The 18906-nt window shown below is 40.6% G+C and overlaps 1 protein-coding gene across 4 annotated transcripts in view; it reads right to left on the reverse strand.

Moving 5' to 3' along the window:
• Positions 1–13635: 13635 nt before the first annotated feature.
• Positions 13636–18906, reverse strand: part of CLIC5 (chloride intracellular channel 5) — a 178487-nt gene continuing 173216 nt past the window's right edge. For all 4 annotated transcript variants that reach the window (XM_050789021.1, XM_050789023.1, XM_050789022.1 and 1 more), the window contains exon 6: positions 13636–18434. In XM_050789021.1, coding sequence (XP_050644978.1) covers positions 18267–18434 — 168 coding nt within the window. In that variant the 3' untranslated portion in view covers positions 13636–18266. The remainder of the gene's footprint in view (positions 18435–18906) is intronic.

Genomic DNA, 18906 nt, shown 5'->3' on the forward strand with positions numbered 1-18906 from the left:
TTAATAATGATTTGTAACTGAACAAAATGTGGTAAACTGTCAAGAGTAGAGTCCATAACACTTGCCGTATGCTTCAGGAAATAGGTTTTTAAAAAATCACAACTTTTTCATCAAAGGCCAAAAAAAAAAAAAGACAATTCAGTTGAGAGATCTAACTGAGAGACTCCCCACCCTACCACTGCCCACTACCTAATCCAAAGATTGCCCTCCTGCAATTGACTGAATGTTTATGTACCCCAAACTCATATGTTGAAATCCAAAGTACAATGTGATGGTATTAGGAAGTGGGGCCTTTGAGAGGAGCTCTCCTGAATGAGATTAGGACCCTTTCAAAAGCGATCTCACAAAGCTTTCTCGCCCTCTTTCTACCATGTGTGGATACAGTGAGAAGTCAGCCCTCCACTACCTGGAAGAGGTTATCAGCAGAACCCAGCCATGCTGGCACCCTCATCTTGAACTTCCAGTTCCCAGAACCGTAAGAAATAAATTGCTGTTGTTTATAAGCCACCCAGTCGATGGTACCTTATTATAGCAGCCCATACTAAATACCTACCCTAAATATTTTAGTTGTGTTATGCCCATAATGTCAACAGAAGATTGTTATTAAGAATATTTTTAAAAATAGGTCAAATTGAAAGAGTGGGCAATTATCAGCCACCTCCCCTCAATAGTGGAAATGTGTGGACAATGCTTTCCCATTGTGGATACAAATCTGACAGAGAAAAGATGGAAAAATGAGGAACATCAATTCTCTAGACATCTTCTGAATCTCACTTCAGCCAAAAGGAAGGGCTGATTGGTGAAACAAAATCATAGAGACCTTGGGAGAAAGTGGCCCTCTCATTCTGGAGCTCCCAAATGCTAAGGGAACACTGGGCTTTTTAGGATGTCTGCAGTAGACTTTAGGAACATACATATTCAAGAAGTTCAGAGAAAAAGTAAATGTGATTCCACAGCAGGAGGCTTCAAATGTGGAGATGGCCTAAAAAAGATGGGAGACCCTCCAAGTCCTGAGAGCAGAATCAAAATATGAGCTCCACGAGGAAGCAGACCTCCCCATCCAGAGAAACTGATACTGCACAGGAACTTCTTTAGTGAATTTCCACGGATGAAAGCAGAAAGTAACTGAAAATGGATGCTAAAGGGTGGGTCCAATTGGCTAGAGCAGTAACTGAAAGATGAAACTCCAAATGAGCTCAACCTTTCCCCATTCTAGGGTTACCAGAAGGAGGCGACTTCTACCAAGAAGGAGGCTTATTTGGGTCACTTCAGAATACATCATGAAATGGGTTTGTCGGTGGTCCCAGGGCAGGTGGTAGAAGATACCATGTGGTGCAAAGGATCAGAAATCTTGTACAACTCCCCAAGGTGCAGCCCCAGTCCTGACACTGACCCAGGCTTTGCCTCAGCATCTGAATCGGTAGCCAAAGGTGAAGCACAGAGGAAGAAGCCTGCCTAATCCTCCACCGTTGGGTGTGCTCGCTCTGAGTGGCCCCACCCTGCACAAGTACGGCAGGTCTCATCCGCCTAAGTCACACCTGTGCACACCCCTTTCATCAGCCCTCCTTCAAGTGGCAATTTAAACATTTTAAGGCCATCTGTTAAGCACCTATTTGGTAAATTTCCTTTTATCACCAGCTCATGGGGAGTAAGTGGGTAATGTAATTATGGGGCAGGAGAACGGGGCGTTTGATTTGTGCTTTTTGAGGATTAGCCAAGTGCTCCAATGCCAAATCCATGATCACCTGAAAGGAAATCTGAAGGAAGAATCTGCCAAATAAGTAAGTCCTCCAGTTGCTCTTCAGACAAATGCCTTTGAAAATAGGTCTCTTCTGCCTTTAGTCTCTGGAGAACTCAAAGGCTTTTGGGGTGGCCAAAGCTGATGTGTTTGCCTCCTTGTGTGATGAGCCCAAGGAGCAAAGGAAAACGTTTTCCAAATGCCTGTAGCCAGGGCAACACAGGATAGGGAAGTGCTGGGAATGTGGAGGATTGTGTGCAAAACAATGATAGGGAGCTAGGCTTCTGATCTCCTGAGCATTCCTGGGATGCTACTTGTGTCCACTTAGTGCAGAGGATCTGGAAAGTTTCTAGATGATGCCAGGGAGGGGGCATGAACCAGTCACTTGGTCTCAGGCTGCAGGACACAGAATGCTAAAATCCCACCTTTGATGCAGCAGACAGCCTCTCTGATGATACTTGGATGACATTCCATTTTGTCTGGAATATGTGGAAACAGGTCAGAGAAGGGGCACATGCCAGACATTTTTAGAAATGAACAAATGCATGGTATATTAGTTTCCTGTGGCTACTGCAACAAGTACCACAATCTGAGTGGCTTGGAAAAAACACTTTATTCTATTTATTCTCTTGCAGTTCTAGAGGCTAGAAGTCCAAAATCAAGGTGTTGGTGGGGCTATGCTTTCCAGTTCCTGTAGGGGAGAATCCTTGTCTCTTCCTCCTCCTGGTAGCCCCAGGTTTTCCTTGGCTTGTAGCAGCACTTCAATTTCTGCCTCTGTCTTCACGTGGCTGTCTTCCCTCTGTGTCTACATCCAAATTTTTATCCTCTTGTAAAGACACCAATCATACTGGATTAAGGTGAGCCCTAATCCCATATGAGACCTCATTTTAGCCTAATGACATCTGCAAAAACCCTGTTTCCATATACAAGTTCTGGGCTTTATATCTCAAACATAGTTTTTGGGGGGACACAATTCAACCTATAATGTGGATATGTGAAAAAGCAAAGTCACCATCCTTGATTTGTCTCATGAATACATGGAAGGCGATGGCAGTTTTGATCTATTGTCATCTCAGCTAAGGGTTCACCCTTAAAAGAGACAATGGCTTTTTAATTTTTTGTCTCTAATTCTAAAAAGAGATAATCTGGTATGATGTAACATAATGTATAATACACTCACATGTAATAAAATCATAATACAACTATAGAAGAAGGCTGTAAGCCTAAGGACAGGCAAGCCTCTGGGGACCTAATTATCACAAGAAGGGCTCTTAGAAGAGAGAGAGAAAAAAAGGAGGAAGAAAAATCAATGAATGTTAATTGACTAAATTTTCAAACATCTCCTGGCAATTCTAGGATGGCTTGTTGAAGAGACAGCATAGTTAAAAGAAAAATGAACAAAGTAGCTTCAGAATATAGTGTATGACCCTAAAATTTCTGGAAGGTCCAAGTAATGGGAGAATGTTGGGTGTTCACAGAAGCAGCAGTCCACAGAAGAGGACTGAAGTGAGAGCAGCTTTACAGCCTGCCCTTTCCCTGGGGTGGGGGGGATTTCCTGTGAGGCTTGAAGCACAAAGCACTGTGTATTTAAATTTCACACATGGGCCAGATGAGTGAGGTACTGTAAACCAAGGCTGCCCAGGAATTCTCCATAGCCATAGGTCATCTTTTTACTTAATGTTGGATATATGTGGGATGTGGGGCATTTTCTATTAATTACATTTCTTAATTTACTTCTGTAAAAAGAATCTGGTAACTATTTCTAGTGTTTCTAGAGTTTCAGGGAAAGAGAGATAATGCTAGCAATGGGCAATTAACCACCTGGGGAAAAACTTCATGAAAATTGATGCGTACAATTATGCTACAAGCCAGGTAAGGAACTACAGGATGAGTTTAGAAGAGAAGCACATGGCCAGTTATAATTTTGCTTCAAAAGCCTAAAGATGCCTTAAACAGCCTATTTTTGAAAACAATCCCTTGTGAGTGTATCTAAGTCTATCATAAACATATTTTGATACATATTACATAATTTTCAAAGTAGTTATATAGTACTGTAGAATATTTACATGACTCAAATAATAAAAACATGTAAAAAGGTATACAGAGAACTTCCCACTTTGTTCCCTTTCTGTAAGTTCCCATCCTTTCCAGCAAGGAATGTTATTATTAGGTCTTTGTTTATACTTCTGATGAATTATTATATATTTGCTAGCCAACACAGATATATAATTCTGTGTTCCCTTAATTTTTTATAAGTGGTAGCATGACATCTATTTATATGAGTATAAAATGAGGTATGTACATATTTATTCATTACAGCTTTTTTTGTAGTAGCAAAAATTTGAAAATGACTTTAGTGTCCATCAGAAGGGGACTAATCGAGTTAAGGAACATCTACACTATGGAGTAGTATGCAGTTGTAAAAAGGAATGGGGGGTGATCCCTATATACTTATAATGAAAGATCTGTCAGTCTGTTAGGGCTGCAATAACAAAATGTCAGCAGCTGGAAGGCTTATGAACAATGGAAGTTTATTTTTCACAGTTCTGGAGGCAGGAAAGTCCAAGATGAAGGTGCTAGCAGATCTGATGTCTGGGGGCAGGGGGAAATTATTCCTGGTTTGCAGACAGCTGTTATCTCCTTGTATCCTCACATGGTAGAGGGCAGAGAGAACACTTCTTTCATGTCTTTTCTTATACGGGCATTAATCCCATTCCTGAGGGCTCTACCCTCATGACTGAATCATCTTCTAAAGGCACCACCTCCTAATACCACCACACTGGGGATTAGGTTTCAGCATATAAATCTTTGGGGAACACATTCAGTCCATAGCCAGATCTCCAGGACACATTAAGTGGAAAATGTAAGACATAGAACAATGTATACACTATGTGCTTTCGGGTAAGAAGGTGGGGCAGTAAGTATATATACTTGCATTTTCTTGCATCTGAATACAGAACAATCTGGAAAAAGTACAAGACACAAATAAAGTCTTAGTTTAGATAGGGTGAAGGAAGTACGATGATCAGGGACAAGGAAGAGTATGACAATTTCCAATGTTTACTGTGTTCTAGCATTTTAATTTTTGAGTCACGCAAATACATTTCCTATTTAAAATAAAAAAATAAAAATAATAGTTAATTAAATGTACATCCCTGGGATCTGACAATCACACCTCTAGGCTAAGAACCTAGCCTACAAATATTTTCTCACATGTGTTCAAAGACACCTGCAAGGATGTTTGCTGCAGCATTATTTCAACAGCAAACGACTGGAAATGACTTAAATATCTATTAACAGTAGACCAGTTAAGTGAGTTAGGTTGCATTCATAGAATGAAACACTATATAGATGTTGCAAAGAATGTGAAACATATATTAATATGAAAAGCTCTCCAATACACATTAAAGTAAAAAAAAACAAAAAACATTGTGCTGTTTTGAGAAATGTCTATTCAAGTTCTTTGCCCATTTTTAATAAGATTAGTTTCTTGTTACTGAGTAGTCTGAGTTCCTTTGTGTGTTTTGGATATTAGTCCTTTATCCAATGTATGATTTGCAAATATTTTCTCCTAATCTGTGGTTTGTGTCTTCACTTCATTGTTTCATTTGCTGAGCAGAAGCTTTTAAGTTTGATGTAACTCCATTTGTCTATGTTTTGCTTTCATTTCTCAAAAGAAGACATACCAATGGCCAACAGATAAATGAAAAAATGGTCAACATCTCTAATTACCAGAAAAAAATGAAAATTCAGATCACAATGAGCTATCACATCAGACCTGTTATCAAAAAGATGAAAGATAACAAAGGTGAGGATGTGGAGCAAAGGGACCCTTATACACTGTCAGTGGTATTGTAAATTAGCACAGCCATTTTTAGAAACAGTATAGCGGTTCCTCTGAAAACTAAAAATAGAATGACTATATGATCTAGCAATCCCACTACTGTGTATATACCCAAAGGAATTGAAATCAGTGTGCTGCAAAGATGTCTGCACTCCCATGTTCATTGCAGCACTCACAATAGCCAAGATATGGAAACAACCTAAGTGACCCGAATCGACGAATGAATGGTTTTAAAAGATGTAGTATATAGACACAATGGAATACCATTCCGCCTTAAAAAAAAAAACAAAAAAAAAAAAAACCCGGAAATAGTGTCATTTGTGACAACACGAATTAGTCTAGAGGACATTATGTTAAGTGAAATAAGCCAGGCACAGAGGGACAAATACCGCATAGGTCTCACTTATGTGTGGAATCTTAACAGTTCAGAAGTATAGAGTAGAATGGTGGTTACCAGATGCTGGGGGAATGAGGAGTGGGTGGACAGGGAAGGGGGAGACATTGATTAACGGGTTCAAGGTTACAGATAAATAGAAGGAATAAGTGCTGGCAATCTATTGCACAACACAATGATTATAGTTAATAATAATGTATATTTCAAAATAGCTGAAAAAAGAGGATTTTAAGCATTTTCACCACCAATCAATGATTAATGTTTGAGGTGATGGATATGCAAGTTAGCCTGATTTGATCATTCCACAATTTACACATGTATCAAAACATAACATTGTATTCCATCAATACATATAATTACTATTTGTCAATTAAAAATAAAATAAGACAAAAAAAGAAATTACCAAAAAGAACATACAAAACACATTCTGCTTCTATTTTTTATAAAATAAATAAGATGTATGCATATGCATCCACCAACATATCCTGTATTCTTATTTTCAAAGAATGTGTGGACCGGGTGCAGTGGCTCACACTGGTAATTCCAACACTTTGAGAGGCCAAGGCAGGTGGATTATGAGGTCAAGAGATCAAGACCATCCAGGCCAACATGGTGAAACCCCATCTCTACTAAAAATACAAAATTAGCCGGGCGTGGTGGTGCACACCTGTAGTCCCAGCTACTTGGGAGGCTGAGGCAAGGGAATCGCTTGAACCCAGGAGGCAGAGGTTGCAGTGAGCTGAGATCGTGCCACTGCACTCCAGTCTGGTGACAGAGAGAGACTTGTCTCGAAAAAAAAAAAAAAAAAAGAATGTGTGTGTGGCATATGATGCATGTGTAAGTGTGTATATATGCATGGCAATTTTCTGGGAGCAAATGAAATAAATTGTTAACAGTGGTGAGCTCTGGGAAGGGGGTGAGAATTTTTAGGTTAGGAGAGTTGCCTTCTTTTCATTGCAATGACTTTTGAATTGCATGACTTTTACTGTGTGTATGTGTTTTCCTTTTTGAATTAAAAATATAAATAAATAAATGTACAACTGTACAATGCAGATTATACACCTGTAAAACAAACAACTGAGAAAACTATATGTACTTATAAAGAACTGTCTCCAAGATACATTGTGAAGCAATTTTTATTTTTAATTTTAGCTACTACAGGGTTTCCCATACTGTGTGCTACCTGGTTTACATTATATCTGGAGATCAATTCACAACGTTTTTCATGACTTTCTGTTGGATCATATCACATCTCTGCCTTCCTGACTGAGGAAAACTATTGGTTGTTGCAGTCTGTTTTCCTCACCTATGAGACGTGATGGCAGTCTTTGGGTTGAAATCCTAGCTCTTATTGCTTATCAACATAAGCAACTGTTGTGGGCCTCAGACTATATCTGTAAATAAGAAAATAGATATGGTACAGGAATGTTGTAAGAATGTGAGATAATATAAGTATGTACTACTTACCATATGAGGACCACCTTTAACACTATTTGTGATATGGCAGTTGGAACTGAAGAAAGGAGTGACCACACCTTGGTTTTGCACCGGGAGAGATGAAGTTTTTTGTGTCATGGCCAAGAATGTTCTAGAGGAAGCCTAGCATTTGGCTGGTCTTTTTGGACTCAGTAGTCTCAGACCAGTATCTCAAAGAATGAGCCACAACTGATAGTTCAGAATTTATGATCCTGTGGGTGCAGTGTGGGCTTTGTTCTTGCCTGTATGGAGGCATTTCACTGCCCCTCTTAGGGGAGCTTATTTCCATGATGCAACCATGTGTTTTTTCTGGTGGCTTCACTCTCAGGATGCCTCCTGTTGTCAGTTTTTGCCTTCAGTGCATTAGGCATATGTTTGAATCCATATTTATGAACAATGTCTTTCAAAATAGTGAGTTAAAATGTCCATGTTGTCTTTCTTCATCTTTACAGAGTTAAAGAAAAAATAACTGCCTTTCCATATTTTTTCCATTTTAGAGCTACACAGAGTTCTCAGTGCAGCTCTAGGTCAAGTGGTCTTACTGATTATCTAGTTGGCTTTCTGCCTTGATGCATTTATAGGAGCTTTTATTATTGACTTTGGAGCTCCTTGCAAGGTACTCCAAAAAAGCATTTTAAAATAGTCTCCAGTGGGCAGTTTACATTTTAACTGCTCCTTTCATTATCTTCCTCAACACCCTTATACAGTTCCCTTTTCTAGAATTAAATAACCACACGCTAGCTTTTGGGCTCCATGTCTCTTTTGGATGTTGAACTTGGCCCTGTTGTCATCTTTATTATGTTGTGGTTCAGCGAGAGTCTCATGCTCTTTCACATTCACCACCTTTCTCCTAGTTTTTGTTTTCATGTTGTATGACAACTTGATAAATCAAGGGCCAAATATTTACTGCCATCCTCGATTTTTTTTTTTTTAAGAATTCCTTTGAGAATCACTGTCAATGTCATAAGAGGCAGAACTGTGTGATACATAAGAATGTGGGTGCAAGAAGAAAGATTGAAGACCAACATTTTCCAAAAGTCCTGTGGTTCCAGGTGAATGTAAAGTCTCCTATACCATTAATTAATTTAGGATTTAAAACTGAAGATCTGCCTGTCTCTTGGGTCTTACTTTCGAGGCCACAGTACTTTGCAGACCATTTTTCTAGAAATATAGACTCTGATTTCAGGTTCTCTTGCTTCACTTTCCTATATCACACTTCCACAAACCCCAGGGCAGGGCCTGCCAGCTCTCCAGGTTTCTCTTCTCTCATCCACACTCATCTTCCCTAATGGCAGCCTGATCGATCTTATGCTGAAGGCCAAGAGCTTAATGAATTGCGAGAATTTCTGGTGGAATTTCTTGGTAGAAAATAGCTCTTCACAAGTCCAATACTAATATTTCTAAAGCTGTAAGTCAAAGAGAACTCCCTACCCCCACAACACATATACACCCATTTCCATAATATGCTCCTAGTACCCTTGAGACTATATTGCAGGGGTATACACTGGGTTTGACCTCAAATGGTAATCCCTATGTGGACTAAAAAAGAAATTTTTTCTTTTTCTAATTTTCTTATGTTTTAGTTAAAGAAAGAACCTATGTTTTGCCGTCTACTTCAAAATATGCTGAAAGGGAGCAACAACTACCATAAGAACCAGTTCATACTCAACTCATCCCATGGTGTGGCAGTCTCATGGACATGTAGCTAAGTTACAGGGGAGGAAACTAGCACACTTCTGTCTGAGAAAGAGAGAACCTAACGGTAGTAAAGAAAGTGGAATTGTGTCCTTGGGAAAGATCTTCAACACGTGATTAAAGAGACAACCATGAGGTGTATTTCACTTATCCATTTTAGTGGAATTGAAAAATAACACATCTCAATACTGGTGATGATGTGAGAAAATAAGCACTTGTATTCTGCTGGTGAGAGAGTAACTTGGAACAATCTGGAGGTAAATTTAGCAATCTATCTCAAGAGCCTTACAATAGATGTGCCTTTTGACTTAGCAATTCCACCTCCAGAAATCTATTCTAAGGGAAAAATAGACATAATGAAGAAGCCAGCTTATTGGTACTCCATTATAGCATCAATTATAAGAGTAAAAAATTAGAGTGACCCTAAGGGCCAAATAATAAGGAACTGGTTAAATGTAATACACAAGAATGATGTTATAGGTGAAAAAGGGCATGGAAAGATATTCATGATGTATGCATGAGAAAAAATCCCATTAACAAAAGTGTGTAGAGTGTTGGCTAATGATAATTGTCAAAAAAGACGGCTAGAAAAACTTGTTGACCAAGAAAAGCTAAGTTTATCAGATTTATTTTAACACAGAAGAATACCTCCTTGACAGAGTCTTAGTAGCACATCAGAAGGGAAGGATATTTACAGGGTCTTAGGGCCATTTAGGGCCAAATGATTTTAAGGTGGGTCTTGAAAGGCAGAAAATGGGCTGGAATTGGGCAAAGTTTATAATGTAAAAGCTTTGAATCAATGGGCGCTGTAAGGTGAGTTCTTGAACAGTTATTATTGAGCAAGCTGTAGGTGTTGATAAGTAAGCAAATATTTCCTGGAGAAAGTAGGAAGTTGTTTGTTTTGTCTGGTCCTAGTATTGTTTGGCATAGAAACAGAAAAACATATTTGCCCCAGAATTGTTTATCACGGGGACAGGAAGGTACATTAGGTTCAGTTCTCAATATTAGCTCTCATTTTGTTAAAAAAATTATTCGTATTTATATTTATATCCCACTAGAAAAGGTCTGGGAAAATAATTATTTACAAATTAAAGGTGGTTATCTGTGGGCAGAAGGATTACCAGTATAATTTATTTATTTTTTATTTATTATCTGTATTTTCAAAATTTTCCCTGATGAATCTATATGCAGAAAAAAGATGCATTTGTTTAAACCTTATTTAGCTAGATAATTCTAGGACTATGGCATCCAGAATCACCCTCACCTCAAAGCTTCTAACCTGTTTCTAAATATAACACCTAATCTAGGCACAATTCTGTGGTTAATTTGGACAACTGACTAAATTATTAACTCATCAGAACCATGTGATAAAATAAGCTTAGGTAGCTTTTGATTTTTTCAGCCAGATAGACAAATGCTGTACACACTGTTTTAGAAGGATTCATTCTTCAGAAGCACCTTAGAAGCGTATTTAACTAACACAAACACCTATTTCTCTCCTTAGCTCTCCGTTTTCAATCTATTTTCAGAATTATGGTACAGTGGGTGTCAGAGACTAGAAGGAAATGAAGAGTGAGATCCAAGGTGAACCCGGAAGTCTGCAATAGTGTCTCATGATCTCTCCAGTCAACCACTAATAAATACTTTTGAGCATCTAATATTTGCTGAGTGCTAGACAAGGTGAGACACAGCACAAAAATTGAATAACCTGCACTCTATCTCTTAAAGGAGCTTAGTTTTTAATTGGGGACAGGGTGGTAACAGTGACTAACACACAGGAAACAATTCTAGACAGACTGAAAATGGTGTGAAACCAAGCACTGCTCCACAGATGGAATAGTACTGGGTTCTACACTGGTCTCTATTATAGCATTTGTATTATGCATCTGAGCAGTCTAGACTCCAAGGCCTGTATGAATTTGGAAATAAGAGTGGGGCATTGAGATATTCTAGTTAAAGGAGGATTACATTGAAACTTGCTTTTCTCATCTCCACTTTTTTTAATTAAAAATCTTCCCAAATTTTGGCTATGCTTTACTCTTTGCATAAATAAATGCAGCTGAATGAACCCAGTTGCAGGGCCTCAGAGTCATGTTTATTGCACATGAATGTCGATTTCAGTGAATCTAGGTAGAAAGATAGGAGACCCATATAATGTAAATTGACTCCAAGACCCATATAATGAAATTTACTTTAAAAGAAAAAACTCACATAGACAAATACCTGATGGCTGTGTATTTTCTGGTTTTTGGCTTCTTTCCATTAAAGAAGACCACAGAGAGACCTCCCAATAGATTGAATGTTCCAATTGGTTGAAATGTCATTCCACTTAAAATAACCCTTTATTACCAAAAAGTACTCTTCATCAGAGACTGTATAATCTCATAGCCAAGGAGACTTCGTAACTCCCTTCAGGAAACTGAGGCCCAGAAAGGAGCCTTGCTCAAGGTCACATATTAGTTTAATGATGGACCTAGCAGTCAAATTCTCATTTCTTTGTTTTCAATCCTGAGCTTCCTACCTCTCCAGTCTTATACTCCATGCCTTTTCCCACAAGGTAAAACTTACAGGGGGCTCTGGGTAGGTTAGCTACTAGACATAAAAGTAAAAGAAATAAATAAAAGAAGTGTAGGTCACAACACCTTTGAGTGTAATGAGATACTCTCATTTCCAACGTTACTTCTCTGGAATCTTGTCTGGAATAGGACTTAGTCTTCCTCAATGCTAGACACAGTCACTGCCATCCTGTGCCCCTTGGTTTCTTCATAGCACCATTAAGGAAACCAAGACACAGAGAGATGATGTCTCCCATGCTCCCAGCTCTTGGTCAGCCTGGAGAGCAGATGCCCTACGTTCACACAGTGGAAGCCTGGGACGCCTCCTGGGTGAGCAGTCTGATGATCTAACTGGCTATTAAAAAAATAACCACCACAACTAACTTGGCTAATATACCACTTAGAATGCCTTGGGTCACTCATGGGGGAAAAGAAAATCACCTTCAAACAATCTGGGATGAATTACAGAACAGGAAATCCAGAGTTAGGACCAGTTTCAGGGTTTGTTGATTTAGCAACTCTGTGGTCAAATCAAGGACCCAGGTTCCGTCTCTGTCTCTTGCTGTGTTTTGTAGCATGTTGCCTTTGCCCGGAGGCTGCTACACTCTCAGGGTCCCCAGAGGACGGCAGCACTTCCAGGCCTCATACCCACATCCAGAAGCAGTGACTTAAGGAGTCATTTTCTTAAGAACAAGGGGATCTTTCTCAGAAGCTCCTGAGCAGATCTCCCTTCACAATACTGGGCGGAACTTGGTCAGGAGCCCACTTTGAAACCAACTACAGCCAGCAGGATGGCCCAGATCATTTGTGCTTTACCCTTGGAACTGGGGATGAAATCACCCTCGATTCAGTCATCTGAGTAGTGTGGGTGAGTACGGAGGAGGGAGGTGGTGGACTCCTGACCCAATGAGAGCTCTGCCTGTGGAAGATGGGAGTCGGGATGCTGGGGTGACCACCAGCTGCATCTGCTGCACCTGCCCTGAGCCCCTCCCATCAGGCTACCCCTCCCATCAGGATCCACCCCTGGGTCTGCTGTTTCATCTATTCCAAGGTAATGAAGTGCTGTTATGACTGAGTCTAGAGGACACAAGACACAGCTGAGAACTTTGTACCCTTTAGCAATGTGAATGCTCACAGAAGTCTTCATCAGACGTCACATTGGCTTCAGGCAAAGCTTACTAAGGACTCTGGGAACCTGAACCCAGAGTCAGTGATGTGGTGTTGAGAGTAGGGATTTCAGCCCAGGAATGCTGACAGGGCTACACAAGCCACTGAGAGCCAACAGAGAGCTCTGGGCACAAGAAGAACGATATTTTAAGGAATTATTAAATTATACCTGGACTGTCACTGTTGATCTACCTCTATGGATGACAATGCAGATGGGAAATATGAAACACTGAAAGGGCATCAGTATAATTTTTTACCTAGCCCAAGTATTATGAAAGAATGTTTATTTAGCCTTGCAAAAAAAAATGGTTCTAGGATGGCTAGTTCACAAACTTTGTGCTTTTCCTTTTCTTCTTACTCCTTTCCATTTGCTTTTGATTTTTTTGTTTTGTTTTGTTTGAGAGGGAGTCTTGCTCTGTTGCTGTCACTCAGGCTGGAGTGCAGTGGTGTGATCTCGGCTCACTGCAACCTCCACCTCCCAGGTTCAAGCAATTCTCCTGCCTCAGCCTCCAAAGTAGCTGGGGTTACAGTCGGATCACTTGAGGTCAGGAGTTCAAGATCAGCCTGGCCAACATGGTGAAATCCCATCTCTACTAAAATACAAAAATTATTCAGGCATGCTTTTGATTTTTAAAAAGAGTAAACATTTCCCTTTATAATGGGAAAATAAATTAACCTTTATGTGGAAAAAAGGTACTTCATACTTGTCATCTAAAACAGCATAGGAAATCCCCACCTCAAATAAGAAGTTAGATGACCACTCTTGTAATATGTGAAAATAAACCAACTTTATTTGAATCAGTCAATACCAATCAAGACTGGAACACAAATTTGTAATTGGTTCAGATTCATGAGGAAAACACTCAGCTCTATCTTCATTAAAAGGCATTTTACATTTATTCAGGCTTGAAAGCAAGTCCTGTTATTTCATCACCACAGTTCAAGGTCTCGAGAAAATCAAGTAACTATCATTTGGAGTGTCTTTGTAAAATGAAACACTTGCTCTTTTACAAAAGCTAAGCATCTTTTGTTAAGCTAGTTAACTCCCCACCTTATAAAATGGAACAACGAGGTGGTCAGGAAAGTAAGACAAATTCAAACATCAGTTGGATATTTTATATTTTAAATATATGTATAGTCAATATTGTGAAATCTCTAACTCTACATAAAATACTTTAGATGACTGGATCCTTAAAAGTACATTTTACCAAAAACAGATTGCCTCTATAGAAACACAGAATAACCCAAACCTTATATTGAGGCAATGTATTTTATTTATTTTTGGTTGCAAGAGAGGAATTGGATCTATTTCTTTAAATAACGTTAAATGAAATTATGTACACATTGGATCATACATAATTATGAATCGAAAGTATCCTGACACTAAGCTGGGAGACACATACTGACAAAGGAGAAGAATGTGTGTTCACGAGGAGGGCACATGTTGCTTGCTTTGAATGATAAAGAGAAATGGATAGAAGACAATGGGGCTGTGTGCAGCAGGTCCTGTTCACTTAAGTTCTCGTAACATCAGAATCAGGGTGCTTCACATGCACACGTCTTTCTCTGATGCTTTTTTAAAGTTTCTCGTTAATGTCATTTAAAAAAATAAGAAAGTGATCCCTTGGGAATCATTGTACTTAGTTTTAACCATGAGTTAACATTTCCTCTTTCCAAGAAGGATGACACCAGCATCTTGATTCACTGTGCAGTTGAGATGACCCCTGGCCAGTGGGAATTGAGGCGAGTCACAGAATTACTTACTGAATACCTACCTGCTGCTTCTAGATCAGTTTAATTTTAGACATAGTCTCTCACAGTGATGCTAAACAATTTACAAGGTCAACCTGCACCTTCTTCCCTCTGCCTCCCTCTTAATCCTATTTGTCTAGGCCTTGCTGATTTCTGGGACTCTCATATGGTCAAGATCTATTTCAGGCATGACCCATCTTATGACAATTCAAGATGCTTGGTATTGTCTGTCGAATGGCCATGGGGCACAGAACTGTGAAGAGCTTCTGTTGTTTCATTTGACAAGGGCCTGAAAAGGCAGCCCGGGAAACCTCACTCTTGGTGTGGCCTTTTTCTGATAAGATCAAAACTTCGCTGGCCCCACCAGCACAAGAAGGCGATGCTGAGGACAGACCCATTTCCCAAGCTAAAACTAGTTTGGGATCGTGTGGCCAAATAAGCTGATGGACTGTGTTTCCGACATTTCAGTTCATTTGCTTAGTGCTAGGTCACTCTACCTCTTGTTTAAAAGAATATAGCCATGCTCACATCTGTGACTGAATTTATCAAGCATTTGACTTTCTGTATCAGGAGCTGAAGAAACTGTGCTCTGGATCCATCATGATTTTCCTTATCCCGCTTACTTTTTATAGTTGTTAAGATCTTACTCAATACCTTCTCTCTGGGCCAACCTCAGAAGCAGGCAGTGCTGAATAGATAGTGAATTCAACTCAGTCATTCTGAGTTTGACTCTTGCTTCTCTCTTCATCTCCCACGACCCTGCTTCCCCCACCCCCAATAGTGCTGTGCAAATCAAAGGAGATAAATAAATACAAAATAAAATAAGATCTCCACACAAATACATCCCCTTTCCGTGCCACCAAAATGCTTTCTGAGCGATTCGTATTCATTCAGGACCAATGACAAGGAAGCCTCCTACCCTATAGCTGTGTAGTGTGGGGTCCCAACTGCAGACCCTCTCATGCTCCCTGAGTTGTTCTTGGGCCACCTAAGGACCTCACCACACTGTTGCTGAGACATGATGTGCTGCACATATGATAAGAAGCCTAGACAGGCTGAAGCATCTGGAGAAAGATCTCTTTTGAAAAAAAAAAAAAAAAAAAAAAAAAGGAAGGTAATGTTAATAGTATTGTTACTTTAATATACCATAATAAATCTAGTCATAAGACACCATAACTCTTAGTCCAGAGTCACTTGCGTTATATGACAAACCAGTGCTGAAATATGAAGATATTTCTGAATTAAGGACCCAGAAGTGCCTTCCTTCTGTAACTCCTCCCTCTCTTTTAAATGGCTATAATTGATCATATAACATCCCCACCTCCTTGCCTTAATATATTTATCTCTGTAAAACTAACTCAACCACAAGAAGGGACATCTAGAAACAGCAATATTGATTTGGTTTGGCCTGTTTGTTTTTAAGGACTTGCCAGTTGCTGAATTCTGAACATCCAATCCGAGTCCTTGGAATTCTGTAGCCTTCTCTGGGGTGGAGTCACCTCACCGGACGCTTGGTTCTGTTTTCTCTGTGGCAATTGGCTATGATTCACAGATGTGTTTCCAGAACAGCCCAACTGTGGGTCTCAGGGAAGTAAACTGCCTCTTAGGTCATCTTGCCTGTGCTGTAAATTCGGGGAAGGATTTCTGAGTACAGCAGGATTTCACACTAATTAAAAGGCCTTCGGGATCATTCCAGCCCTCATTCCCCAGGAGGCCAGTTTGGGGCTTTTCCCTACAGTAAAAAAGGACTGTTTCCTCACCATTTCTCCTTGTTAAACATCTCCAGGGCACAGTTTCCAGGGGGACCTGGAAAGGTTCCTTTAGAGGTGGAAATGAATCAACTCATTCTGTCTTTTCAAAGCTTTCTCAGGCTTATAAAGTGTCCTACTGAGAAAGTTCCTCTTCCTCAGTGGGCTCTAGGTGGCCTCCTGCTTCCTCTCCTCTGATTTGATCAATGGGTCACCTTTTTTCTTCAGAGATCCCTGGAGGCAGGTAGGTCCAGGGATTGCTTGGGTTAGAATTTGTTGATGTTTCTATGGAAAGGACCCGTGCTGTCCTGCCCTTGCTGAGAAATGAGCCAAGTCCAGGGGCTTTCCGGCACTTGGGAGCCTCACCCTTTCCCAGCGAACGCCATAGAAGGGGGATTGTTGAAGGTAAGGGCCTGTGGCAAATGGATTTTCTCACTGGGCGTTCACTGGGAGAGGGAGTTGATGAGAGTATTTTTCTTAGTTTCCTCTGCGCAGGTCCCCAAGCTCAGGCTGGGTAAGCTTTTTAGGAGATGAAACTCAAGGAGAATGACAAAAGAGTGAAATATTAGCTTAAAAATTTTTCCTTTTTTTTCATCTGGCAGTTAAGTCTGATTGTAGGAAAATTAACCCAGATGGGTCTATATTTTTCTTCAAGTTCAAGCCACATGGTTTTCTAGTCAGAAAGGCTCATGGACTTTCTTCCTAAGGTGTTCCATGATCAGACCACCTCCTAAACGTGGCTCTTACCCATTACAGGCTACAGCCGAATCAGGCAGGAGCAACTGCTGGAGAGCACCCAGCCAACAGACCTGCATTCCAGAAGCAGCTTGGAGAAACCGGGAAGACATTTTTGGCCCGTTCTTGGGTTTTTACTGTACGGTTAGCAGTTACATGACGCCACCAGTCCAAGACTTAGATCATGAGAGAAGGCCTTTTTAAAAGTTTACCAGGGAACATCAAGAGTCATAAAGAACTCTTTTGTCTTCACCCATCCCTCCTCCTCCCACTCCCATCCACTTTCTCATAGCTCAAAAACCACTCATTGGTAAGCACAGTCAAACCCAGGCCTGTAATCACCACTGAAACAACTACTCCTAAGCAAGCAAACCCCGTGGCTGGTAGACCCCGTGGGCCTTTTGGCATCAACACTGCTCCCCTCCCCTCCCATCCCAGTCACTGCAGTTTAGAATTGCATGCCAATTTCCTTTTCTGGCAGGGCCTGGACAGCATGGAAGCCAGGGAGAGCACGGGCCAGGTGCGCAGCAGCAGCACAGCATTCCTGGCACTGCAACAAACTGAGACTGTGTCTCAAGTGACTTTCCAGTCTGGCCCTTAGTGCCCAATAACCGGAGTGTTAGAAGTAGTGAGACTGAAGCTGTGTTTACCAGACACCCAAGTCCACAGCCAGCTCGGTCCTCCTCCATTCACTCTCTCTGTCTCTCCTAATGGGGTAATAGATCTCTTTCTAAGAAGGATGATGGCATTTGTCCTTGGCCTTGTAGGTATGGACGGAGAGGAGGGTAGAAAAGGAGCTGGTGTTGCATGTTTCTAAAGCATCTGAGAAGGTATTTTGATATTGGCAGAAGAAGCCAGTGGCAATCCCATATGTGGGCTCTCCAACACTGACTGACCCCAAACATGCTGAGCCCAGATCAGGATGGCAGGCCAAGAGGTGGACTGTGTCTATCATTTCTGCTAGATTCCTATGTGAGGAGGCCAGGGATGGTGCGGACCTTCGTGAAAGAGAGCAAGCTGGAGTTCCCATGATACCAGCAAGGATGAGGCTTGATTACAAAAAGTGTGCCTCAAGGCAGTGAGAAAGAGGAGTCTATGAAGCTGGAGTCTTAGGGGAGTGGTTGAGTCCTTCTGCAGTGGGGATGGGGCAAAATGGCTGTGCTCAGGATCGGCTGAGGCGTTTGGCGACGTCAGCGTAGGCCAATTCGATCTCACTGTCAGCTGCACAGGTGTTAGTGAACTCATCACGGGCGTAGGCGTTCTTGAGGTACCGCCACAGGCCTGTCATCTCAGCTGGGATATCATAGTTGCGGTATTTCTTGGCCACAATCTAAAACAGAGATGGCAGGACAGAGATGGTATGAAGCCATGAAACAAATCATTAGAAAGTGTTAGTGGCCGTCCCAGTGTGTGTGCACTGCAGGAAACCTCTGCGCATCACCACGGGCCATCAGCAATATGTTTGAAATGCAAGGTGGCAGTGCTGTCTTCTTTTTGTTTTGTTTTAATTTAATTTCTTAAGTAAATATAATTTGCCCTTTGACCTAGTGTTTCAAATTCTAGGATTTTTTTCTCAAGAAATAATCATGGATGGATACAAAGATTTAGCTACACAATTATGATCCCAGAACTATTTTGAATAACAAAAATGGTGCACAGCACTAATGTCCAACAATATGTGAATACATACATTATCGTACACAAATAAAATGGCATAGTGGAGGGACATTAAAAATGATGCTGCTGAGAAAATCTAGTGGTCTGGAAAACTCTTCAAGATAGACAATTACACTAAAAGTTCA

The sequence above is a fragment of the Macaca thibetana genome, chromosome 4 (assembly GCF_024542745.1).
Source record: "Macaca thibetana thibetana isolate TM-01 chromosome 4, ASM2454274v1, whole genome shotgun sequence".
NCBI lineage: Eukaryota > Metazoa > Chordata > Mammalia > Primates > Cercopithecidae > Macaca > Macaca thibetana.